The sequence below is a fragment of the Macrobrachium rosenbergii genome, chromosome 31 (genome assembly GCF_040412425.1).
Source record: "Macrobrachium rosenbergii isolate ZJJX-2024 chromosome 31, ASM4041242v1, whole genome shotgun sequence".
Lineage (NCBI taxonomy): Eukaryota > Metazoa > Arthropoda > Malacostraca > Decapoda > Palaemonidae > Macrobrachium > Macrobrachium rosenbergii.
In genome coordinates this window covers 19256154-19283774 of record NC_089771.1, presented here as the reverse complement: position 1 = coordinate 19283774, position 27621 = coordinate 19256154, and the positions used below count along the sequence as shown (strand labels likewise).

Genomic DNA, 27621 nt, shown 5'->3' with positions numbered 1-27621 from the left:
TTATAACAATATGTTTATTAATTATTTACATATATATGGTACACATCATGTTATAATGTACTAGTTTTATTTGAAGGCCATGATAGGCTAATTCAGCCGTTGACTCACAGAAATAAATAAATCACAATCTTTGTTCAATTATATTTAATTTGAAGTGGTGATGTAGAGGGCATGGAGAAGGTATGTGACATCATAATCCATTAGGCAGAAAGAAGGACATTCCAACAGCTGGAATTAGTTTCAAAATTCATATAAGTAATAAAAAATGAAGGAACAGATGTGGTGTTCAAAAGTTAAAAAGAGATCAAGGTGGCTAGGTGTACACTGAAAAGGAGGGGAAAAGCAATCAAGAGAGGTGGTAGATATGGAAGTGGGAAAATGTTAGTTAGTGAGGAAGCCTCAAAAATCACAGAGAACTTGGAGGGGATAGGAATTAAGGCAGGTCATGCACAAGATACAAGAGAATGGAAAAACTCGTGAGAATTCTAACCACGTAATGGGAAAGCTTCATGTGGAAATGTGATGCTGTAAGTTAGTCACGATTTGTAGATTGTAACTGAAGAAAGAGATGATGTTTACATAACACTTATAACTACAAAAGTGACCCACATCAAGCCTTAAAATTTCATAAATTTCAGTATCTGTAAGTTGTACAAACCACTCCCTTACTTGTCACTAAAAAACGTAGGGTGACATCTTCCCTTTTCAGGAAAGGAGGGGGTGAGAGATATTCTTCCAGGGGAATAGCCTCTTCTCTTACCCTTATTCCTCATTTTGTAGCTTCAGTCAAAACAGTATATTTTCCTGTGCTGATTTTTTTTTACTAGAGGTTATTTGGGTTCCTGTCATATACTGTGTTTGTCTGCCTTTGTGGGATTTTTTAAGTACCTGTGATGTTCCTTCAGTCTGTACATTCCCTCATTATTAATTAAGGAGGAGACCCTCACATATACATGTTTCATTAAAAATAATGGCTACATCAATGTAGTTTAATCTAAAATAGAGTTTCTTTGTTTTTTCTAACAATTCCTTTCTCTGTAGTGATAAGGTCACATAATAATTGTCCAATACTCAACAACACCCACATCTCATGATAATGAAACCACTGATCAAGACCCCCAAATGAGACCCTGAAGAACTAGACCTGCTGGTTACCCTGAGCTACACCCCTCCAAGGCAGTATCAAGATTAGGACAAACGACCATCTACCACCATAACCAGTTTCCTAGTGTACATGTGAAAGGCACCAATCAATCAATGGTGTTTGCCAGAGTAGTATCCCAACAGACTTGACCACAACTTTTACAGCCACCAAGTGCTTGCCTTTTTTATGCTGTCTGACAGAAGCACCACAAAATATTTCAATAACACCACTATGTTTAATAAATTATCAATAAAACAAATGTGACTGGTTAACTTACATAATAAGACTACTGAACCCATCGTCAGCAAACATCCAGTAAAGCCAATTGCTGTTAGCATCAACTGGTTTAAAGCTGCCATCAAAGGACTTGATATAGCCTTTACAATAAAAAGAAATGAAAACTCATAAATAAATAAGAAACATAAATTTATATGTACTGTTCTTCTTCTTATACTTCGTCTTGTTCATGCAGTAAAAACTTATATCAACATAAGCAACCAAAGTAAAATCAAACTAAAAACAAACCTGGCATGTGAAAATTAATCCATAATTAGCTGCATAATTCTTGGAACCAAATGCCTTCTCTGTGGCAGTTGGCATTACTGCAAATGTACCTGAGAAGGTCAAGTATATACACCAGATCCATACTGCATACCCAGGCTTTCCCATATATTTTGTAGTGGGAAGTGTACATAACAATATTGAAAATAGGGTGGACAATATGCGAAGCGAAGTCTGGAAAAAAAAAATTATTATGCCTTACACTGGTTAAGAGATTTAACCCTCATGTGGAGCAAGCTCAACTGCTCTTTAGCGTTATATCCAGCAAAAGTACTAAAAGAAGTCAGGTTAAGTAAACACGTTATTTCAACGTTACCTTAAAAGAAGTCTTGTCCATTATTCTTCCCCATAAGATTCTACCAGAGGCATTGAAAAGAGCTGCAAGTGATCCAACCATAGCAAGGAAGTGATCATCTTTGATGAAGGTTTGACCAAATGTTTTGTACATGGCACTGATGTATGAAACAGCTACCCCATTGAACATATAAATGAACCAGAGGATGTAGAAGAGTTTTGTTCTCAGAACCTCTTTAGGACTCAGGTCTGCTGAAAAAAAGTTTCAAGATCAAAGGACATGCACAAGTTCATAATGTATATTTAGCTAAAAATAACTTAGCAGGATGAACAGGAAATTACAGTAATGAGTATTTTTGGTTTAGCCCAGAATGCACTGAGTTTAACTGATGGTTATCCATAGCAGAAAACATAAACCTATTACTTTTTAAACTTATCAGATTCAAGCCCCAGCCAAAGTATCTCTACTATAGTATGCCCCCCCACCCCCACTGAATGAGTATGCACTTAACAATACAGTACATGTATTTTAATCTGACTGGTTTACACATAGCTATTTTCCATTCTGGGATACTGATTTTTGGAGTCATTTTAGAGCTGAATAGTTGTATTTTAAGCATGTTAAAAAGAAAAACAACAAAAATAAAGGCTCAAAATAAAGTACTGTAATGGAGATGTTATACATGAATTTTTTTATCATGCAAAGCTAACATAAACTATCTTTCCAAAGATATATGGTTTATGGCTTTTTATGCCAGTTATTGCACTCTGAAACATAAGGAAGAAACTCCAGAAATTATGATTTGCGATTAAGAACTTTGGCCTGGTACTCTGCAAAGCACTTAGCAAAAATATACCTTGCTCCCTCTTAGTAATGTTACTTTTTATATTGCTATAATTCATTATTTCACCTTTTATATTTGTTGCTTTTCTTTCTTGATCATGCCACAATAAATTAAGACCATCATAATTCAAAATTATACTAAAGCCATTATCCTAGTATGAACAGTAACTTTACAGAATGCTAAGTTTTTGTTAAGTGCTTTGCAAAGGTGAGAGTCAAAGCTCTTGATAGAAAATTATAAAAAATTATACACATTTTTCCTTATGTGGTGAAATACCACCACCACAGAAACATCTCTAGGTTCAAAAAGTCTGTTTCAGACAAGGATACAGGGCCTTTTCCAAAAAACAGACTAGGTATTGTATCCATCAAACAAAACAAAGATTTCACAGCATCAAAACAATGTACAATTCTGAAGCAGTCTTTCAATTTTACTTCACACACACTTATTTGAACTTGAAGACCAGACACAAATACCTTGACTTTTTTATAACATTAATAATCATATTCCTTCAAGAGTATCATCTTTGAACACATAATGATAAATTAGATTCATCTTTAATCAAACCCATTTACTGTAGTTGTCACAAAGTTGAAAATTCCACAATTTTTGGAAAAATTACCTTTACTTTTTACAAGCATAAACAAAAACAAAAGGGGAACACAGTTAAAGACAGGCAACTCTGAGTGAGTATTTAAGGCATTCCTATGAAGCATTCAAGGGTCATGAATTCTGGTTGAAGTTGCAACATTTACTGACATTTTAGGAATAAACTGCCTTGTTGCAACTCTGCAATAGCCATGAGTAAATTCAACAATGGGTTGAACAAATCATATCTGGTCTTCTATAACTGACCCATGCCATTGGAGGAACTAGACCCTTGGTAGCTGACCTTGATCTATTAGGAATACTAAAGTGGCAGGTTCCCAGTTTGGAATGGCAAATTATTAATAGCCTTAAGGATGTCTGTCATTTCCTCTAGGGCACTGCATCTCAAGACAATGAACTAGTCCACCTTATTTGCTTCCAGGATTAGAGATGTCAAGACTTCTATTTATGAGAATGCATTCTAGGACTTTGGCAATGCAGTTCAGGGACTTTCGTCATCCCAGGGAGTATAGGGTGTCTTGTGGACATGTCTGTCAAAATCAATAGACATGCAACTAGATGGAGTTTGTAAAAGTGATATACTAATGGGGAACTGATATGAACAAAAATGACGAGACAAAAATATGAAAAGGAAAAATTAAAAAATAAAAAATGAGGCAAGACATGAATGCTTTGCCTCACATATACTTCTTCACCATGTGCTATTTCACATTTACGTTTTCTGAAAAGCCCAAATGTTCGTCCTCCTTCCACCACCCCCCTCCCTCTAAAAGGGATTGAAGGTTTGAAGAGTTTTTCTGCTTTTTGTGTCTTTTTGCTTTCGTTTGCATCACCCTGTCTTCTTGTTAACATTCCCTTGTGAGTTTTGTATACGGTATGCAATTTCTCTTTTGGTATTCATAGCCTCCTTTTTTATTTAATTCTGTATACAGTGCTGTCTTGCTTGTATAAAATAACTTTTGTCTCTACATAGCCTCTATTGAGATTTTAATTATTTATCCAATATCCAGTAATGTTTCCAGTGTATCATGTTTTTATGTATTTTTATTTAACATTCTTTGCATGCTCATTTATGATACTGAACTACAGCCTAAGCAAGGATTTTCAGCGGGTATTCTGTTTCCGGTAACGGTTGCGCTGGGCTTGTTTCATCTTTATATTTGTTCATATTTTTGTTTTTATTTCCTAAACTACCTGTATGTGAATTAATGTTTTTTACTATGGTATTGCTAGTCTTACCAACGGCTGTGATAATGTTTAGTTATCCTTACTTACACTTCAGAACTATAGGCTTGACCTTCAAGAGAATATTCTTTGCATATTCATAGAGAATTTGTTATTTTACACATTAATTCGGATTTTTGTTTTTGTTCTGTTCACTGTAATGGCTGCCTTGCACTTAATCATGGTTTCATATTTACTGCTATTTCAATGTCTTCCTTTCTTGAGCTGTGTAAATAAATGTTTTCTTATTGTTATTGTGCTAGCCTTCGGGGAAATGTTTTTGTTTTTGTCATGTATGTCTTAAACATAAGTGCAAGACATGTTATATAATGTTGTCAGTAGATATGTTCAGTTCAGAGCTCTTGCACTAGCATTGCATCATGTTAAAGCGTGTAAGTATAGCCAATTATCATTGTGTAGTGTTGAATACGACACACAGGCTTCAATCCTGTAAGTTCTACCTCATGTATGTAGGATATGATTCCTTATTGTACATTAAGCTCTGATGCTCATATGTTTGCTATGATTCCATTATATACGCTTTCATATTTTGTATAGTACATGCTTACCGCCCTTCTTCAAAATGTCCGCTCTGTAATAAAGACACAAGAAAGAAAGTGGTCTAATTAATCCCAGTACTGTACTGTACATCAACACAACTATTGACAAGAGATGAGATTCAACCTCAAATACTGAAAGACCATCATTCACTCCCCACAGGTAAGAGTGAAGAATTGTAGTATGTGTTATATATGCTAACACATGCGACAGTTCTCATCACAGTAACTGTTGCCTTGCAATCCAATTTAATTTTTATAATAACTGAAAATTTAATTTTGTAATTTCTTGGGTTATATGAATAAATGTTGTTACAAATACTTCAGCTGATGCCTTACTAAGCATTAACTGGATTTTTACTGCTTATTACTTTCATTATCTTACACATCAACTGCTTACACAAGGGCAGGAAGAAAATTGTGAAATTAAAGTTTTGACAAATAAATAAAACTTAAGAACTAAGATGTGAGGACATAAAAACAACACAAATGGGACCTGGCTTTTTTGTAGTAAAGGGCTCTTGTAATAGTTATGTAACTGTCCCGGGTCTTATCTAATGGATGCTCTTCTGGAGAAGGGTGCACAACCTATGGGAAAGTGATTATTCCCATTCACTTTTCTTTCCTGAAAGTTTTCTGTGAAAGAAGTATAGGGCAGATCTAGTTCTAATTTAGCTATATAAATATCTTATGTGAAGTCATGCGTGAGGATGGTGAATACTTATCTTGTATGTTTTTCTTATCTTTGGAAAGTTATATTCTCTTACAGAGAAATGCTGCTTTAATACCATTTAAAAGCTTCTTTATAAGGTATGAACCTCTCTCTTTCTCTCCACCTTAACTTGTGCTACTCGAGGAAACAAGTTTTTGAGTTCTCCAAACTACAATTACTCCTTTCATACAAAAGTCTGTGGTTAACCATGGGATGTTATTTCACTGAATCCCAAAGAACACATAAAGTGGCTCAAGTGCAGGTTCATGCTAACGTTGCTGGCCACTAAAAATTCTGGCTATTAACCACTAAAGTGGCTATTTAAGGCAATGGTCCATCCGTTGTATGACCAAATTATTTCGAGGCTATGGGTCAGATATATAGTGTACAGTCCCAGCTTTCTATTAAAGCATTACCATTTTTGCTTTTGTAAAATTTTATGCAAGCTCTCACTCTCTCTGTACCGTACACATAAAATTCAAAATTTGTACAGTAACTGTTCTTCCTCATTCACTCATTAACGCTGCAATATCAAAATTGAAAAAAAAAAAATTATTTATTTTGGAAAATCTTTTGATAGCTTGAATTTTATTCCTAGTTTTCATTTTAAGGGTAATTTAACAAACATCATTTGGAATCATTCTTCCAGCAGAAAATCAATAACAGAATCATACCTTTGACACAAAATGCTGTTGTATTTGTCTGGATTTGCTCATCTTCCACAGGAACTAAAGATCTGTCTTCCTGAAAACAAAATTTGGCATTTGTGAAACCATGGAGCAATGATGAGAATTTTAGCAAAATTCTTCAGCTGGTAGTAAGGCTGTTTAGAATAAGATTCACCCAAAGAAAGGGTTGCTTTTGAAGGTGGGTGGCTGGGGAAGGAGTTTTACTGCCTGGGAAGTGGGTGGAAAGGCAGTGTTTGATGGGTAGAGAGGGGAAAGCATGCATTTAACCTCATAAGAGCTTTTATGTTTAATGTTTTTACATTAATGATTGTTCCACATTTTATCAAAGGATATTAGGATATTAGAGTACTGTGTTGTAACCTGTAATGAAATAATCCAAATGCAAGAATGCAAGAGAGAGAGAGAGAGAGAGAGAGAGAGAGAGAGAGAGAGAGAGAGGTGAGAGAGAGAGATGAGATAATAACCCATGCACTCCTAACACTTTTTTACACACCTCTCACCTTTTTTATTTTTATTTTATGCTATTCTCAATTTTATTTTTACTGTGGGAGTGTGGGGGTGTGTTTATCACAGAATCATCGAGAGATGAAGGTGATCGTGCACACACAGAATGAGAGAGATAAGGCAGAGGGCAAGGTAAGTCTCAGTACTCAGTTGTCTCATGCAGAAAGAATGAATAATGCAGAATTTTGAGGTGGAATTTTAGTACTCTGATTCAAAAGAGGAGCCATCCTAAAGACAAAGACCCAAGACAGACTATTTCAACAAGCCATGACTGGCCTGGAGTTGAATATGTTATATTACTTGCTTTGAACAAATTAAATATTTTACATTTACTTTGTATTTTGATCACACCAGGTATAAAACCGGAGATCACTTCTACTACAGAACTTCATTTCACAAATTTTATGACACACACATAAGGCTATAGTAAAGTAAATTTGTATATGAAAAACTTTTTACTTAAGCATATTATTACAAGTAAAAAACTGCAGTTTTAGCAATTTACAAGTCATCCTTGAAATGCTGTTTTTACTTCAGGTCTGGTAATCCTGAATTAAATGTTACATGCCAAGGAATAGTTATCAAGATCATAAAGACACTACCGTATCCAGTAATACTTACTATATCCCTTGTTGGTGTACTGATAAGTATGCAGCCAACATATTCCATAAGAATAAACACACCCCCAAGAAGGAAGAAAACATTTGGAACTTTATCAAGAAGATCGTCATCATTAAAGTACCTATGGAGTCAAAGGAGATTTATCGGTCATTTGCAAGACTTACAGTAAGTTGTATAGACTTATAAAAACTATACTTTTAATCTGCTTTGCAATGAAAATGTAGACAAATTGTTTACAACATGTAAAGTACTTGACAGTCCAAGAAATTACTGTAATGAAATATTCAAAATATGTGATATAACCAATAGAAGCAAATTACACATGCAGTATTCCAAATGAAATTAAGTATATTTTTAGAGGAAATATATCCCAAATGGCAGTTGGAAGTACACTCTACTTTCCACATAGTCCCTAATTCTACGTATCTAGGTGTAATAGCTACTACAGTATTTACAGTGGTGTAGTTGGGACTTGAAGAATTCTTAATTTCACAAGTCTTGGAATGGAGATCACAATAAACATCGAATACACTTTTTCATATAATGCTTATAGAATGTGTTTAAAATTATAAATTTTTTAAAATAATTTTTTCAAACAAACCCATACTGATGATCTGGCCACATGGTCTACAAGTGCCCCAAGCACTTCAGTCTTTTGTTTAACATGCAAATGAAGAGCAGCAATAACTCTGTTAACATTCCTGTGGGGCCCTGGGTCCCCAATAGTTATCTAATAACTTTTCATGTATGCTGGACTGTTAGTTACTAGAAATCACTGGTTTGGGAGGTGGAAAATCTGTATTATATGTGCATGTAATGGGTTCTTAAGACTTACAAAAAAAATTAATTTGTCTCACCACACACCCATCAGGCTAAATGGCAATTTAGGTACGTACAGAATAGACCTACTTGCTCAATGCTCCCAAAATAGTCGGCTGGGACCTGTAAAAGCAATTAGAGGGTTCCTGGGGTTGGGATTAATGTATAACCAAACCCCATGGTTCTACAAGAAACTGGGAATTTGTAATAAAAAAAAAAACCCTGCTGACAAAAAATTAACTTACATAACTGTAAGCCTGTCAGGTGCTCCTGGAAAGGACTAAGCTTTACCAATTAAGTGAGACATAGCAGAAAATAATCCTGGAAAGTCTATGCCTCAACAGATTCTGTGACAAGAAATGAAAAGGCTAAGAAAAGAGATGGGTCTACTAAGTGAAAAACGTCAACTGAAGCAGGTATTACCTGTTCTGCTGTTACTAAAGATCTTAGCAAGAATGAATCTTGCCTCCTCAAAGTTATGTCCATAAGGTCTCGAAAGTTATTTAGCACATCCAAGAAACCACTATGAAAACTAAATCCACATGGGAGAAAGCTCTGCTCTTGTAGACAAGAACCTTAATTTGCCATGCGTTGCCTTCTGTTATATTACCATACTCATTTTTTGTGCTTTGAAGATAAAGACCAATATCTACCAAGAAAAATGCAGAAGATTCTCTTTGTTTTTGGTATTGGCTAAGACAGATATAGTGGAGAAGAATGAACTGGACTCGCCTCGGTAGCTGTAGTTTGTGCCCTTGCTAAGAAGTCAGCTGCAAAAGAAAACCCTATATATTTGCAATCCTTGATATGAGTAACCTTATGGGAGAGCAAATGTAGTTCACCCTGTCTTGAAGGTGCAGAAACTATAGGAGAGATGGTCTAGGCAGAATTCACAAGTGAAGCTTGAAGCTCATCTTTTCAGGAACCTCCTTCTCAAAATGTTGATATAACAGTTTAACCTCTCCTGGAGATAGCCCACGAAGCTCAAAGACTTAAGAATGAACAGACCTTTATGTTTTAATAACTAAAACTAACAGCTTCTGATATCTCAGGAATAAAGCTAAATTGGCCAGAAGAGGGAATAGTAACACTGACTGGGTTACAGTACTTCTTTCACTGCACCAGCTGGTTCCACTTTACCTGGGAGAGCCTGAGTGCTGAAACATATAGCTTGGAGATAACTTTGGGTATTCTACTGTAATTCTACCTCTGAATTTGTAAAGGATATGGTTTTAGGAACTTGATGTATAATAAGGTTATATCCAGACCTAAAGCACAGAGGCTCCAAAGAGGTCCATCAGATATTGGTAAAGTGAACTTGTGTAGTGAAGACCTCATGATAGCACTGTAAGCAGTAGTGTCAAATCACCTGAAGCATCTATTCTGAAACTCATGAGTGAAAAATATAGAAGTCTATAAAATCTGGATATTTTTACTCTAGTAAGAATGAAAAAATCCAAGTTCAGCTGCCATTTACCTGAATGGTTCTCAACATATGTATTTTACTCATAATATGACTGACTGGAAATATGGAAACACTTTTGTTCACTATAACAAATTATCATAGCAACATAACCTCTGCTTCTGAAATGCATCCACAAGTTTTAGGAATAAAATGAAGAATAGGATGCAAATATATAATAATCATATATGAAGTTAAAAATACCTTAATAAACTTACATTTCTTTAACTAGAGATTTCAAGCCAAATATGGATACTATATTATCTTGTTAATACTAAGTTTCCTGGTATTTTTCAGGAAATTTTCCAAAAATTTGAATACTGTACTTTCTTTCTGACAGAAAAATTGCAAGGCTGACAAGTTTATTGTGCAGATGATGCTGTCTTAATCAGCAAAACAACCACAAAATTTGCAAAGCTTGCTATTTTTAATAGAAGGGATTATATATCTTTAGAAATGGAACTCAAACTGAAGAAAAACTGAAGTAATGACAACAGAATATGCCCACAGAGACCATGTTACAGACGGAAAAAGGACCAATGAAGTTAAATCTCTCAAATATTTAGGAACAATGATATCCAATACAGGTTCTTTTGAGTTGCAATTTAGTGAAAGACTAAAAACAACAAATCAAACAATGTCAGCTTGAATACGATTTCAAAATCAGATAGACTGAAAATGCATACAAAAGCTAGATTATGCACAAGTTTACTATGAACTGAATTGCTACACAGACAAGATTATAGTATGACAATGAATCTATGCACAAAAGGTTTTGTCATTCTGAGAATAAGGCTTCAAGAAGAGTATTAGTGAGAGTCAAGTGGCAAAACAGTGAGAAATGACAACAAAAGGGAAATGGAGGAGGTTCTGCATGTACATGAGATAATGATGAAAGGGAGATGGAGATGGCTTCAACATACCCCTTCTACAAACCATGGGAGAACAATACACAATAGTGTCAGCTAGTTCATGTGGGTACTTGAAGAGCAGGAAGAGCCAGACCTTAGATGAGAATTATGCAACAGGAGGCTGAAAATAAGTGGTGATTTGTGTCAGATAAAACACAGGAAAGACGTAAGTGGTAGAAGTTCACCAAGTCACTGTGTTACTAAGTGTTGGAGGAAAAGACATTTAATTTCACCATTATATAATTTTATCTTTACAAATATTACCATGGAACTTTCACTCAACATTTCATGTGGTACACATACGTTCTGCCTTTTGGCTACAAAAATGGGCATTATAGTGGAGAGGCAATTCTATGTGCCCATTAGTCCATCATGCACTGGCAAAAAAGATAGATACAAAAATTAACTAAACAAATATTAAAATCCTTTTAGGCAATCCTCAAAACTCCTGGAAACCTGTAAAGATCTGGGGATCAAGAGAGCTCTATTCAGCATCACAGGCAGCGATCCCCCAACAAAACATTAGGCTATGGTTAAAACATCAAATTAATTATTAATTTATGCTTTTAATTTACAATACAGGTGCATGCTTTTTTGTCTATTAACAAAAGACTGAAGTGTCTGGTGGCATTCAGATACTATGAATATGGGCTACTTATAAATAGTAATGGGATTGTGGTTGTACATACGGTCAAAAGCTGAGCTAATTACAAATTTCCAAAATCAGTATCATATAGTTGCAATCAATTCTCCTTTTTATTAAGTAATGGTAAAGTGAAGATAACGAATCATATTCTCTTGACATTCATGAAAAATCTAGTGAAAGCTAAAAAGTTTTGCCCAATACTAGCCTTGGAACATGATTCGTATCTGCCTGTCAGAGTAACTGTCATGAACAAAATATACAGCACAGTATTCCATTCTTCCATCATATTGTTTTTTCTCTGCCCACTGACAATACTATGTCTCTGGAGACTAAATACTAGACACAGAGGAGCAAATGGGAATATTTCATCGCTGCTTGTTATTACCACCCTTATACTTGAGGTAACTAAGTTTTTAAAAAACTTTGTTTCAGAGATTCAAATTTCTTAATTATGATAAAGCGTTCAGTTAGTGTTAATTAAATACAAGATATTAACAGTAATTAATTATATCATACCCATCTGAATCAGGAGAAACGTTATCTGGATTCAAGAAATATGTCTGAATTGTGGTAGACAGCAGGGCACCAAGACCAAAACCTCCTACTATCAAGCCATTGATTAAGCCTTTGTGCTCTGGGAACCACTGAAAAGGTGGAAAATTGCAGTGAGGATTTTGTTTTTCTCCTCTGAAATAAAATTCATTCTATGTTTAGCAATAATACCAATCTTATCCATTAAGTAGTTCAAATACCATATCAGGTTTAACATATGCTTGAGTAATTCTAATGCTATAATTTCTGTTCACAATTAAGTTCAGCTGGCACAAGCATATAAGTTCAAAATACTTAGTAAAGTAATACAGTACATGTAAAAAACTATTACCACATAATTAAAACTTACCAATCTAATACAGGATGAGAAGTCAGTAGTGATGTGGATCAGTAAACATCTACCCAATAGAGCTTTGTTCTATTGCCAAACAATCCTATGCTGGTCATAGGTGAGTTAACATTTTAAATACAGTATAAGCTTGTTCCACAACAAACCCATCGCTATTTGAAGTAGCCCAATCTAGTGGTCCACAAAATCCCAGACACCACAATTCCTTGCAGGATCAGAAGAATGGCAGTAGAAGCATCGCAATGCATGCACTCTTGGATCCTCAAATCTCAATTCTTGTGTTTGGCAAGTTGATCAAAGCTCATCAAAGTTCTATTTTGCAGTTTTGATTTTTATCTTTTACTCTATAGACGTTAATCTCATCAGTAAAGCTTTTCATTGCCTATACATTTACCTTACCTATAACATACATTTACTTTGGGTCAGTCCTATTACTGTATCTGTCTTTGTACAGTATATACTACTTAGTACTGCCTGGTGTCATTTACAATCTGACCGTGCTCCTTTTCAAAAATGGTTAATCATTCAGGCTTTCCTTATTTTGTACTTTTACTGCATGATGTAGTTTGTACTCTGCCCTTTCACTGATGATTTGCCAGCCTCGTTCATACAACACTTGACCATATGTTTGATTTGTTTTGGTGATCATTTTTATATTACAAAGTGCTAATTTTACTTTTGAAATTTTCAATTCAACTGCATTACTAGTAAACTGGGATGCTTCGGTTTTATAATATGTTTTAACACAACTGCATCAGTTTACAATTGTCGATACTGTGCAGTTAGCACTCTTCAAACACCAAGAAAACTGCTTGTCAATGAGAAGTATTTTAATAAGAGTGTTACGAAGTGTCTTAGGAGTGCCATTATATCTCCCATAAGGGTTACCAAAAGGATTTATCATTTCATTGTGTTTAAAATTCAATCAGGGTAAAGTTAAGGAAGTTGGACCTTTAGGTAAAAACACTGTACAGTACATGAAAAAATTAATGAAAATTAAGAAAGACAAAGCTGCCACATTTTCATCAAAATACATCAGTCAATTTTATTACTGGGACATGATCTTTGCGTCAGTTCTTATACAAGAGAAAAGAACTAGTCACCTGCAAAAGGCAATGTTTCATGGATTTTCATCAGGTTCTCCAGTGGAATCTGTCCTTAAGTGTGAGGTGAACAACTCAAGGTAGGTAAGGTTAAAGAAGTAAGACACCAAGTATGAAGAGACTAAAAGTAAAAGAGTAAAACACAGATAAGGTCAAATTTCAAGACAAACCCTGCTTGGAAACAGATCAGTTGCTTTCAGCAATACAGTGACATGTACTACACCTTACATCTATTTTACTGCATCAAGAGAAAAAATCCGAAACACACAATAAAGAGGATCTGGATGTACAAGCATGAACTATAAGCCTACACATACAAATAGGAAATATAAATTATTACAGAAATAAAAGAAAAATAAAAAATTAAGAATTCATTACCCTCATGCCACATGCCAGTGGAGATGCGTATGATAGAGCAGTGCCAAGTCCAGCCATCAATCCATAAGTTAAATAAACAGTTGCCAGTGAATAGTTTATAGTAAAGAAGGTCAACATTATTCCTCCACTGAAAAGAAAAAAAAAGAAAAAAAAATTATATATATATATATATATATATATATATATATATATATATATACAGTAAACCCCCCGTATTCGCGGGGATGCATACTGCACCCCCCTCCCCCGCAAATAGCTAAAATCCACGAATACCTAAAACCCCTATAAAAATACTTAGAACTGCCTATTTTGATAGTTTAAACACACAAAAAAAACTCTAAAAATGCTTATACCTGAGTATTTTAATATTTTTATCACAAAAAATGCATTTAGTCATGAAAATTATATGAAAATACAGTAATTAGTGAATATTTCTCAGTAAAAAATACTGTGAATGGGCGAATTTTCCGCGAATAATATATAATATAAGTTTCACAGAGCAATCATAAATAGTGAGACCTGAATAAGGGGTTTACTGTATGTATACATACATACATAAATACATACACACACACACACACACACACACACACACACACACACATATATATATATATATATATATATATATATATATATATATATATATATACAGTAGTGCTCGAGTTACGACAATTCTACTTACAATAATTCGCTTTTATGATGGGGTTAGCAATTAATGCTCGATGTGACAATATTTTGAAAATCGTATTTTAAATTTCCTCAGAGCAACTGGCGCAGGCAACAACGTACAATCAGGAAGCGTCTGATTATACGATACGTTAGCCCGAGGCTGGAATAGGTACATTAATTCAATGAGCTGACCTCACTTGCTCTTGTTGTGTCGGAAGTTAAAATAGGTCAGTGTTCATTTGCAATTTTTTTGCGTTTGTAAACACAGGTAGTGCACGAGTGACGATAATTCATCTTACAATAATTCGAGTTTACGATGGAGTTAGCAATTAATACCGGTACGACAATATTTAGAAAATATTTTTAAATTTCGAGCGGGCACAGGCAACAGCCTACACTACAGTTGCCGTAGAATCAAGCAGCATGAGAGACCAACTTACAATAGACCAACTTCTTTTTCTCCATCTCTTTATTCCATCTTCCATCAACTATATTATACACTTTGGTAGGTCCTTAGCACTCAGGTTTTAATTTTGATCTGTCTTCTCATTATGCATCTGCATATTGAGAAGACAGGTCAAAATTAGGCCTCTTAACCTTAAGGGGCTGGCTAATATACATGTACACCCCCAGACTGGGCAAACTTTAAGGTTGGGCAATTTAATAAAAAAAAAATAACACATCAATGGAAAGAGGAAGAGATGCAAATACATACAGTGTAAGAAAAAAAAATAAATTCTAAAAATTTTTCCCTACCTTCCACAGGTAGTTGAAAGTGACTACATGTATTCACAACCATGTGTGGGGTCTCTTTTACAAGACACTCGTAAAAATATGCTAACTTTACTAAGTTATACATGTTTTATTAATAATTTATTTTACTGTATCTTGTTTTGCAAAATTATTATTACAGCTCACACAATATCATAACAGTTAAGAATTAAAATCAGTAACAAATTCTGAGTGTATTCACTGTAACATATTTATGAGATTTACTAACAAATTCTGAGTGTATTCATTGTAAAATATTTATGAGATTTACTGAGATGGGGAGATGCAGTAACTTTTTGTGAGGTATACATGTTTTTTTCTAATATTTCTTTGCACTTTTCTTTGCAAAATTACAATTGTAGTTGACATACTATCATAAAAGATAAGAACTAAAACGAACAGCAGTCTCTGGGCATATTTATGAACAAATAAAGAGACGTCATGGGATAGAGAGGGGCAATACATTCCCCCATCAAGTCTCAATGCACACTGATCCCCCTCTGTCCTGTGCTGAGCTACTACAGCTGCCATGTCATTTATGGACAACTGAAGTGCTGTGAATATCTTTCCCGCTAAATTCATCCAAATCATATGGCGTGTAATACTAACACTCATATGAGTTAGCTCATCCATCACTCAAAACCTGTTATAGATGATGATGCCTGTTCATTAGGGGTTAAAGATATAGTAACTAAAATCAAATAATTCATGAAAAAAATTTTAGACATCCTGGATTAGTTCCTTCCTACTAAGATTACTACTATTTTCAGAAGAGTAGTTGGACTTACAAGTTTTCCTTCTGTTTTGAGGAAGGGAAACAATTGCTGCATTACCTAAGGTTAAGTCTGTCCTCATGCCCCTCAGAATATAAGCTGATTTCAATTGCCTGTTTTATCTATGGTTTTTCAAAAGATGCTCTCTAAGTGTCTCTGTAGGTTTGCTGAAGATAACAACCTTCTACCAACATTAAAGCTTGGGTTTCTTAAAGCCCTTGGTACTTCTGATGCACTCTTGCCAATATCTACCATCTTGCAGAGTTCTCTTGATAAGGGTGCAGAGGCATGCATGGTCAGTCTAGATTTTAGTGTAGCATTTGACCATGTGAATCATGAAGGACTTACCTATAAGCTTAGATTGAAACTGGTGGACTTTTTATTAATGTTTTAAGTGAATTTTTAATAAGCAGAACCCAAGAGGTCTGCGCTGATGGCCATTACAGTAGCTTTAGTAGTCATTTCAGGTGTTCCACATGGTGGTGTTCTTGAACCTTGGCTATTTATTATGTATATTTTTAGTGACATGTGACAAGGTCTGGAGAACACACTGATTGTATATGGAAATGATGCTACTCTTCTAACTGCTGTTCCACCTCTGTGCCTTAGGTCTGTGATGGCAGAGTCTTTGAATAGAGATCTGACATGTTAACCCTTCTAAAACTCAAAGGATGATTGCCAATCAAGAACACTTTTGCCTTTGTATCCCAAATTCCATCTGAATGGTACAGTTTTAAATGTACAATGACTCTTTATGATTTATATGTAACTTTTGAAAATATGGTAAATCGACTTTTGAGAAGCATATAAGTAATACTGCTTCCTGTGTTTCTCAGAAGTTGGTATATTTTACAAGTGCTTTCGAATGTTTTGTGATGAAACTATTCTATCTATTACAGTATTATTACTATTTTTTTTTGTCTACCAGTCATGCTATTCGACTGGGTGGTTTTTAAAGAAAGGGGTTCTGGGTTGCATCCTTCCTCCTTAGGAGTCCATCACTTTTCACACTGTGCGCTGTTTCCAATAGAACGCTATTCTGCATGAGTCCTGGAGCTACTTCAGCTTCTAGTTTTTCCTGATTCCTTTTCAGGTATCTTGGGATCATGTCTAGTGTTCCTGTGATTATGGGTACAATTTCCACTGGCATGTCCCATATCCTTCTTATTTCTATTTTCAGGTCTTGATACTTATCAATTTTTTCTCTTTCTTTCTCATCTACTCTGGTGTTCCATGGTATTGCTACATCAATGAGTGATACTTTCTTCTTGATTTTGTCAATCAGCATTAAGTCTGGTCTACTGGCACGTATCACCCTATCTGTTCTGATACCATAGTCCCAGAGGATCTTTGCCTGATCGTTTTCTATCACTCTCTCAGGTTGATGTTTCTACCACTTATTACCACAAGCTAGCTGGTGTTTCTTGAACAGGCTCCACAGGAGGGCTTTTGCTACTGAATCATGCCTCTTTTTTTACTGGTTCTGTGCAAGTGCCAGACATTTGCTTTCTCTGTGGTTTATGGACTTCGTCTTTAATGCTGCACTTCCTGCATATGGGTGAGATGTTATTTCCATCTATTGTTCTTTGGAAATATCGTTCTTAGGGCCTGATCTTGTGCCGCTGCTGGCATTCCTTCTGTCTCCTTCTTGAGTTCTCTCCTCTGTAGCCACTGCCTTGTTTCACAGCTGGCCAGTTCTTACGTCTGTCTCAAGTACTGTCCATGCATTGGTTTGCTGTGCCATTCCTCTGTTCTGTTTTTCATTCTCTTGTCTGTATATTTCTGAGTCTTCGTCTACTTTTATCAGTCCTTCCCATTCACGCCTTAGCCGCTCGTCTTCACTGGTTTTCAGATACTGTATTGCCCTAGTGCTCTGCTCTCGATGCTGACGCAGTCCTCTATGCTTAGTAGACCTCTCCCTCCCTCCTTCTGTGTTGTGTATAGTCTGTCTGTATTTGCTCTTGGGTGTAGTGCTTTTTGTATTATCATGTGTTTCCTAGTTTTCTGGTCTATGCTGTAGAGTTCAGCCTTTGTCCACTCCACTACTCCTGCGCTGTATTCTGATTACAGTACTGGTACTGCTCATGTGTTTCTGGCTTTCGCCATGTTTCCAGCATTGAGTTTTGACTTGAATATTGCCTTAAGTCTCTGCATATATTCTTTCCTGATCATGTCCTTCATCTCTTGGTGTTTTATATCCTCTCCTTCTATTATTCCCAGGTATTTGTAACCTGTCTCATCTATATGCTTGATGCTATTCATATCTGGTAGCTTTATCCCTTCAGCCCTTGTTACTTTGCCTTTTTGTATGTTGACCAAGGCACATTTTTCTATTCCAAACTCCATTCTGATGTCTCCAGATACAGTCCTTACAGTCTGGATCAGGGTATCTATTTCCTTGATGCTCTTACCATACAGCTTGATGTTGTCCATGAATATCAGATGGTTAATTCTGTTGCCTCCTTTCTTGTGCTGGTACCCCGCATCTATCTTCTACAGTACTTTTGCCATGGGAATCATGGCTACTACAAAGAGTAATGGGGACAGTGAGTCGCCTTGAAAGATCCCTCTCCTGATGTTAACCTCTGCTAGTCTTATCCCAGAGCTTGTAAGTATTGTATTCCAGTTAGTTGTGCAATGTATTTTTAGGAAGCTGATGGCATTTTCCTCAGCCCCATATATTTTCAAGCATTCTATTAGCCACGTGTGCGGTATCATGTCGAGGCTTTCTTGTAGTCAATCCATGCCAGGCTTAGGCTGGTTCTCCTTCTATTATTATTCTTCATTTAAATGGCACAGTCCAAGGTTGGAGAAGGGTTGCCTTCCAAAGCTGAAGTGTTCCTTCCACCCACTGCTTTTGACTTTAGTGTGTCCTTCTCCTAGAAGAGTTGCCTGCCAAGGCTAACAAATCTCTTCTACCCTTACTCGTGTAGGCAGGGAAAAGCCACATTAACCCACTACCCAGAAAGCTTCTTCTTCCTTGTTTGGAGTACTGTTCTCCAGCATGGTCTTCCAGTGCTGACTCTCATCTCAAAATATTGATAGAGTTGTCATCAGTCAAGTTTATTTTGCCAATTCTTAACACTGACTTGTGGCACAGACGTAAAGTAAGCTCATTATGTCTGTTGCATAAATTTACCACAACAACATACATCCTCTGCTGCAAACAGTAAGTCTGTGAGAGAGGAGCGAAATAATGAGCAGGAAGACAAGTACTGCTGGTTTACTGATGAAGTGATCCACTTATAAAGTGGCGTGCGGACGTCTACGTATAACGCAGAGACCGTGGGTACAAAGATTTACAGGTGACCTAAGGTCAAACTATTTCTCTACAAAAAACAGGACAGGTACATACAGGAAACATATTGATTAACAATGTCTGGTCTGATATAAAAATACTCTTGTTACACATATATAATGCATGGTCACTTGCACAGACAATAAAATATACAATTCATAATAATGATAATAATTTGTGTTCGTCGGAGCCTAGATCGAATGTGAAGGTACCGCAGAAAACAGGATGTTCATTACAGAGAACGCGTTGAGTGGGAACTTTACAATACTCCCCCCCAAACCCAAGACGTAGGTAACGTCTGATCAAAGCAGGTATCTGCTGGGGCGATGGAGGGGGCCCCGCTTACTCGATGTCAACTGGAGGGGGTGGTTGTTTTCTCCGGCACCCTCTGGAGTGGTGTGTTGGGGTGGCCCCCTGCCTGGTTTCGGGGTTTTCCGGGGACGCCCACGAAGTTTTCCTGTGCATGGGGCTGGCCAGGGGGTTGCTATCTCCTGCGGGGAGCTTTGGGAACCGCCCCTGACGTCCTCCTCCAGGAATGTGGGCTTGAGGCGGTCTATCGATACCCAATCTTCCCTTCCATGGACGGCTACCCAGAATGCCATGGTGGCCTGTGTAGGTGGCCGCTGCCTCCCCCATTTTTTTGGAGGGGAGAAAAGGCAGGGGGCTTCACAATTCCGGGCAGCTTTCCCGAACCTATGGTGGTAATAGCAAAGCCCCGGCCTCTCCCTCTTCCGCTGGTGGGGTGGCTTCTTCTGGGCAACAACATTGATGCCCTTCATGGTGGGGTCCTCCGGCTGAAGGCAGTTGATGTGGTGTGCGGGCGTGGACACCCGCTTTGCCGCCTTCGTGGAGTCCGTCAGCTGCTGCGCCACCCTGATCAGGTCCTCGACCGGCAGGGTGTATGCCTCTGTGATCTGCCCACGGACCTCTGGTAGTAGCTGCTGCAGGAAGATCTCCCTTGACAGGCTGATCTCTTTGCGCCTGCCGTTGCTGTCAGTCTTGGGGAGGAGGAGGAGGAGGTCCTGGAGGGCATGCCATGTTTCCAAGAGGTTTCCCTCCTGCCAGGGGATGAGGGTGAGGTCGAGGGCGCGGGCGGCTCTCTCACAGACTGGCAGGGAGCAGGTCTCGACGAGAGTGGCTTTTAACTCCTGGAAGGTAGTGGAACTTGACGTCGTCATTAACCATGGGGCGATCTTGTATATCTCCTCCGGGAGGGCGTTGATGGCAATGTCCGCTTTCAACACCTCGTCGGTTAGGCCTGCTACCCTGAATTGCCCCTCGACTCTGTAGAGCCAGGATGCTGCGTTTTGATGGGTGAATGACAGCAGCCTTATGCTGAGGGTTGCCTTTAGTTGGTCTGTCGGGGGGTCATCGCACGGGGTGCAGGTACCGGCGCGGAGGAGCGTGCAGGAGGGGGTTGCACAAGGGAGAAGTCTGCCTCCGAGAAGTTTGGGGTAATTTGTATGTGGTTGGGAATGTCTGCGTCCATGCTCATTCCGTGCTCTCACTTGGAGTGTGAGGGAACACTCGCGTCAATACAGGCAGTCCCTGGTTAACGGTGGGCTCGGTTAACAGCGATCCAGTTTTATGGCACTTGTCTAGCTACGAAAATCGACAATTTTCGGCACCGAAAATTGCCAATTTCCGCTAATTGGTGCCAATACATACCTAACAGAGGCGCCAATAACTGATAATCAGCGCTTTTCGGGGCTGATAACCCCCAAAAATCGCCAAAAAAGCGCCAAAATCGCTGATTTTCAGTTAGCGGCGATTTTTGGTTATCATCATACCCTCAGAAACGGAACCCCACCGATAACCGGGGACTGCCTGTACACGCTTGGGAGCGTGCCATGTGGGTCCGCTAATGTTGCCGGTGACTTGCCGACAAGGGTCGGTAACACCCAAAAGCTTTGTTACAGCACCGTAGTTAGTCCGTTAGGGGCGTGGGTTGGTTCATTGGGCCAAGACTTAGTCGCTGTTTGGGTCCGTTAATGGCTTCCAGGAACCAATCCAGGGGTCACCATGGTGAGAGGTGTGTGAAATAATGAGCAAGAAGACAAGTACTGCTGGTTTATTGATGAAGCGATCCATTCATAAAGCGATGTGCGGATGTCTACATATAACACAGAGACTGTGGGTACAAAGATTTACAGGTGACCTGAGGTCAAAATATTTCTCTACCAAAAAACAGGACAGGTACATACAGAAAACATAATGATTAACAATGTCTGGTCTGATATAAAAATACTCTGTTACTTATACATAATGCATGGTCACTTGCACAGACAATAAAATATACAATTCATAATAATGATAATAATTTGTGTTCGTCCCAGCCTAGGTTGAGTGTGAAGGCAAAGCAGAAAACGGGATGTTCATTACAGAGAACATGTTGAACGGGGACTTTACAAGTCTCTTTCTGGTGTTAGGTTTAATACTACTCAGTTGGCTAAGAGTCTTATCTTGTCTACAACTAAATTGTGTAATAGTCTGCCTAGTGCAGATGTGGAATCTTTTGATCTCCAAATGTTTAGGGACCAAATTCATTTAAACTTTCTGCTGAAGTTTCCTGAATTCAGGTTAATAGTTTTATTTTCTATTCCCTCATATTTATTTATCACCTTTTCCTATAAGCTGTCTCTCTCTGCAGGCTGATTTCCCTTTGGAGCCCATTGGGTTGACTCTCTCCATAAGGATTTTCATTCAGCTGAAGATTTAAAGTAAAAGAGAAAGTACTTTACAAAAACACCAAAAAGCAAATAACAAATACCAATTGGAAAAAGTAAATTCTAGAACAGAACTTATTACAACTTACCTAAATATTGTGCTCCCGATTAAACATGTAAGTTTGGGACCCACACGCTTCTCAAGTAAGCCACCTACGACCATAAATAGCCCTTGTGATGCTAATGTGAAGGAATTCACCCACACAAAATTGCTAACAGTGACATCGTTATTTACACGTAAGTGCATATACGATACTCCATAGGTCATTATGTTACCTAGAAAAAAAATACAAGTCATTGTTAATATATGTAACAAATACCAGTTTATTTACATGATGTCTTTTCCACTCGCAGAGATGAACCTGAGAAATTTTGCCACATGGCAATAAGAGGAGCACAATAATTATCTGTTATGACATAGCATAGAAAGCAAATCTTTTAAATATATTTTTTTAAAACCAAATTTTAAAAAAATGTAGTAGAATCCCAGGCACTTCATTTCTTACCCAAAAGACAATGATCTGCTGGCCAGCAGTAATGAACATTCACCATGCAAATCCTCAGGTCCCAGTATATATGAATCTTATTTTTGTAGTCTGGTCATTTAGGTACAACAAATCAGTGGGAATGAAAGGTAAGAATTCTGATTTTAAGCAAGGGGTTTGTATGGAGAAACTAGTTTTCTTTTTAAAAAATTACTTTGACTTCATAACTGCTTGACTTACTGTGTATGCTACTGAGATGGTAAGAACAGAGCTGCTAAAAAGGACCCATCTGAAAACTCCTGGGATTGAGAATAGCAATCAACCCCAACACTCTATCGGAAATAGTCATAGTTTGTAACTGTAAGAATTACGGAATTGGAATATAAAATTTAGGCCAAAGGCCAAGCGCTGGGGCCTGCGGTCAATCAAAGCTGAAAACATACTGAAACAATTAAACAAGGAGAGGGTGGAAAGTAAGATGGAAGGAAGAGAATACGAACAGCTATACAGTAAAAGGAATGAAAGGGGTTGCAGCTAGGGGCCAAATGGATGCTGCTAAGAACCTTGAGTAATACCTAAAGGGTGCCGCGTGAGGTCCGTTAATGGCACTATCACCCTACATGGGCTTGGAATTAAGGTAGCAGATGACGCCACTAACCATGTGTAAGTACATAAGTAAAGTTTTGAAGGATGCTTTAATGGAAGAAGAGAGGTCTCAAGTGATGCATACAGTAAGTTTGCTGACTCTAAACTAAAGCAGTCACCACATATCCAAATGTTACTAGGGTCCTGACAAGCAGAGTCCAGGCTACCTTTGTACTGCATCCTCAAGAGAAGTTCATCATTGTCTGATACCTTCACTTCACTCCCAGAGAAAAAACAATTTGATGCCAAGAACTTACTTAAAAAGCAGAAGAAAGAACTTTGCTTAGGTGAACAAGTGTCTATAAATATGTTACAGTGCTGCCATCCATTACATTTCTTTACGCATCCAAAAAAATATACTGTAATTATTTCTTAATGGCTTCTTTCAGACTATGGTCTTGGCCATTGGGGTGTGTAATGATACCTTAATGTCATTTTAACACCTCTTTAAAGTTAAGAAAAAACTAATTATTTAATGTTTAAGCAAACCAAACATGAAATGAGCAAAAATAATATCTAACGCAATTCTAAAAGGTATGGTCAAAATGCTGATCATCAGTATTTGGATACTATATAAAATGCTGCTTGGTAATGACAATGGTCATGTGTATAAAACAAAAAATTGAAATGTTGCTGTAAAATTGCAGAGGATTCACAACAATAAAGGACTGCTGAAATACTGATAGTAAACTGAAATTCCAAAATGAGCAAAAAACTGAGTTCACAGTGTAGTTACTGCATACTGATGATGAATGGCTCCACCCACCGTTTTCAGTATTTTCATTAAATACTGATCACTTACATTGGTTATCTTGTCTGTTTCTTTTTCTCTCCTCAGAGAGAGAGAGAGAGAGAGAGAGAGAGAGAGAGAGAGAGAGAGAGAGAGAGAGAGAGAGAGAGAGAGAGAGAGAGAGAGAGAGAGAGAGAGATTTTCTCACTCCCCCAAATAAATAAAAAAAATTCATTCTGAATCAATATAAATAATACTATGCACTAGTGATGAGTCAAAGTTACCAACTCAACTTTTCCCATACTGACAGAGTATCATTTGAGGCCTTCCCTATAACAACAGCATACCTGTATGATTTTTTGGATTATGAGTTATGCATACCATAAAAAATGAGGTTAGGACAAGTTGGGTTGGTTGGGTAAGGTTAGGTGAAACCTACCATACATATTAATGGAGATAGCACAATTTGAAAGATGCCAATTTTCAACTTTGTATTTCTCTCATTTTTTTTTATTGTGTGCAGATAAGGTGTTGTTCTAGTGAATGCTTCACTTTGAAATTTTTATCTTATATAAAACACAGAGCTGACACACACCTGATTTGTTAAATAATGCTACACATGACTGATAAATCTGTTAAAGAAGTTGCATTATTAGTATTACTATTCATATAAAAAACAACACTTTTAGTACTGTAGGGTACTTTAGTAGAGAGATCCAGATTTGAAAGAAGATACATCAATGAACAGATAAGCGGATCTTATTTCACTCCTCCCCTTTCCTTTTACCTTGATGACTGGTGAAGTGTTCTGCCCAACTACTCAGTTGAAACTATAATTAGTGTAAGTGCAACAATACACTGCAAGAGTATTTTAAAATCATTTGTTCTACTTTGCCAAAATTAAACTATAATTAAGTGGTACTGTACACTGTTTTATTAATGATAGTGCTTCAAATTATAAGTGGATAACCACTGAAACAAAGACATTATGGCATGCTAGGTTAGCCAAGGCTGGCATTGGAGAACTTGAGTTCTTTTTCCCATATTGGTGATTTTTTCTATTAAAGGAAAATAAGGTTAGTAAAATTATACTTTAAATCTTTATCGCATTCTGGACTTAAAAATACAATTTTCCACTGTTTCAATGTGAGGTCTGAACGTTTCTGATGTTTGTTTTGTTAGCAAATGACCTAACCAACCACACTAGCCTAACCTTGGTAATTCTAAATACTAGCTCCACGCCTGTTTTTACCTTGGAAACTGGTTTTTTCTACACTTTTAGGGCTTCTGATACTGGCGGTGAGTTTGTTTGTTGTTGGCCAACTGTTATTTGCCCCCTAACTCTACTCAACAGTAAAGGGGGACTCTGGGAATTTGGGTTTTTGGGTGGGGGAGAACACTGAAATGGAGTGGACATGTTTATGTTGGTGAGGCACCCTCTGGAGGGGAAAAACAAGAGGGAGCCATTCGCCAACAGGAGGGAGTTAAATGCATTTCGCTGTGTTTAATACTGGCATCAGGGGGATGGAATGTCCCTTCGCCGTGTTTAGTACTGGCCCGGGGGGGTACCCATACGTTAACAAGTTATTGCACTTGCCGAACAGGATGTGAACCATTCCAAACAGATATACCTGTGCTCTGTCTTATGAAGAGCACGTATGGAAACCCCTTGTTGGATGGACTTCGGGGGATAATTACAGGTTCATTACATTCGTGCAACAAACATTGAAGATAAATCCATAATTAGCAACCAAAAAACTGTAGAAAAAGTCAAGCTCGACGGAAATCGCCGCCGCGGAGCTACTACTTAGATCTACCCTAACCTTACCTAGGATACCACATCCTGGTAATCCTACAGTTTAGGGGTCTAAATTCACTGCACTACATAAGGTCAAGATCTGCACACAGATTTATCAAATATTTATTGAATCATGAAAAACAATGAAAAATTAGCAGTTTATCTACTTACAGAAGCAGAGATTGTTAAAAAAAAACAAAGCAAATAAAGGGGAACATAAAAAAAAAACATGGCTTAGGGGATACGGACCCACAGAATTTTCAGAAAATTGTAAATCTCTGCTTCTGTAAGTAGATAAACTGCTATTTTTTTCAGATTTATAAAAAATTGACTGCTGAAGAGCAAGAGCCCATGCTAGGTTCCTATTCCTGATTCCTAAGCTCTCACGCCACAAACAGTGGCATGGGCACACGACACTATAAGTCTTGTGATTTGCATACGTTTACTCCTTTTTTTTTTTGTTTTACAATCTGCTTCTGTAAGCAGATAAACAGCTCATTTTTTTTTTTTTAGCAAATATAGTTCTGTTGCAAGATCTGTAGAAAGAAGAAACTGAAAATAGCAAAGAAAACTTAAACAAACACACTTAAGGGAGCAGTGAATTTGGACCCCCAAACTGTAGGATTACCCACATCCTTACCCTAATGCATGACATGCCTAGCCTAGGCTTTTAGTTTGAACAAACTCCATAAAATTACCTTAATCTGAATGGGAACTATCAGGGGAACAATTTCCATGTATTTTCCCTCTGTGGTCCTACAAACTATAAGATATATGTATGCGGTCCACTTTCTCTAAAAGTTGGCTGCTTAGGCCATCCGCTGACAAAAACTAATGTGAAAAAAGTTCAAAGCATATTTATGATAAAACATATGAAATGCAATACTGATTTAAAGTAAAATAACACCAATCGCTCTCACCTTCACACATGTCCATTTCATCTCGATCTGTCAAGCTTATCGAGCTTCTGAACGACAAATCTTCTGGGCACTCCCTCATTTGTGATAATATTATAACAACTTAAAATAATATGGTAACAATGCATTTTACTCACCAAAACTATAAACATTGCCAAGGGTCAGATGGACTAGGATTCCACCAGCGGCTGAGGCTAATCCCTTTAGTGTTTTCTTCGAGTAATTTAGCATTTTAACTATACTGAAATTGATGAAAATATGTCAAGCCTTCAAAAAGTAATTCCCTTTAGATTGTTAAAATCTATAATTTTGTTTATGAAATACCGTACACGATCAACATCAAAATTGTCCTCTTTCGTTCCCCTGACATGGAAAACTAAGTAGCAGCATGACACATTCTATGTAGAACTGATATCACGGTAAATACTGTCTCTATATCAGTTGAGGAAAGATAACACATCGATAATCAAGGGAAGGATGAACAAAAACAAACATGAGCACGTTACCAGATACACTTATTAAAGCATGTAAGCTAAGATGATTAGCTTTCAAGCTTTAACCGTACGAATTATTCAATAAATCTCTAGTCCATTGCTGGCAATGATGGTTGTTAACGAGTCATTCCGTTTGCTTTTTTTCACCCTTTTTTTATCGTCACTTCTCACATACCCGTTCAGCAATTTTAATCCTTATTTGTTTTGGTGCCACATTTTCCATTTATGATAGCAGTTTTTAAAAGATGTCCTCTATACTCTCTTTCTTCATCTCTAAACTCTGTCTGAATACCCATCTGGTTTGGGTCCTTATCTTCTTTTTTACATTCGTC

General features: G+C 37.2%; 1 protein-coding gene across 8 annotated transcripts; it reads right to left on the bottom strand.

Annotated features, from left to right (window-relative positions):
* LOC136855393 (oxalate:formate antiporter-like) lies at nt 1-27621 on the bottom strand. Of its 8 annotated transcripts, none has more exons than XM_067132342.1 (10): nt 27465-27621; nt 22310-22496; nt 13981-14107; nt 12115-12242; nt 7761-7881; nt 6621-6690; nt 2022-2248; nt 1670-1879; nt 1422-1521; nt 1-228 (listed from the first exon to the last, which is right to left on the bottom strand). In XM_067132342.1, the coding sequence occupies exons 2-10, from the start codon at nt 22486-22488 to the stop codon at nt 191-193; spliced, it is 1200 nt and encodes a 399-aa protein (XP_066988443.1). In that variant the 5' UTR covers nt 22489-22496; nt 27465-27621; the 3' UTR covers nt 1-190. The 8 variants fall into 8 exon arrangements, with proteins under 8 accessions (XP_066988443.1, XP_066988441.1, XP_066988440.1 ...); XM_067132340.1 differs by having other exon boundaries at nt 2022-2251; nt 27465-27580; XM_067132339.1 differs by lacking the exon at nt 27465-27621 and adding an exon at nt 27302-27400 and having other exon boundaries at nt 2022-2251.

Excerpts from the sequence above, each read along its gene's own strand:
- LOC136855393 (XM_067132335.1), bottom strand. The coding sequence starts at position 27,026 with ATGCTAAATTACTCGAAGAAAACACTAAAGGGATTAGCCTCAGCCGCT. Across the intron at positions 7,882-12,114 it reads GTTTCTCCTGATTCAGATGG|GTACTTTAATGATGACGATC; the intron begins GTATGATATAAT and ends TTGACTCCATAG. Across the intron at positions 229-1,421 it reads GGGTTCAGTAGTCTTATTAT|CTGTTGGAATGTCCTTCTTT; the intron begins GTAAGTTAACCA and ends AACTAATTCCAG.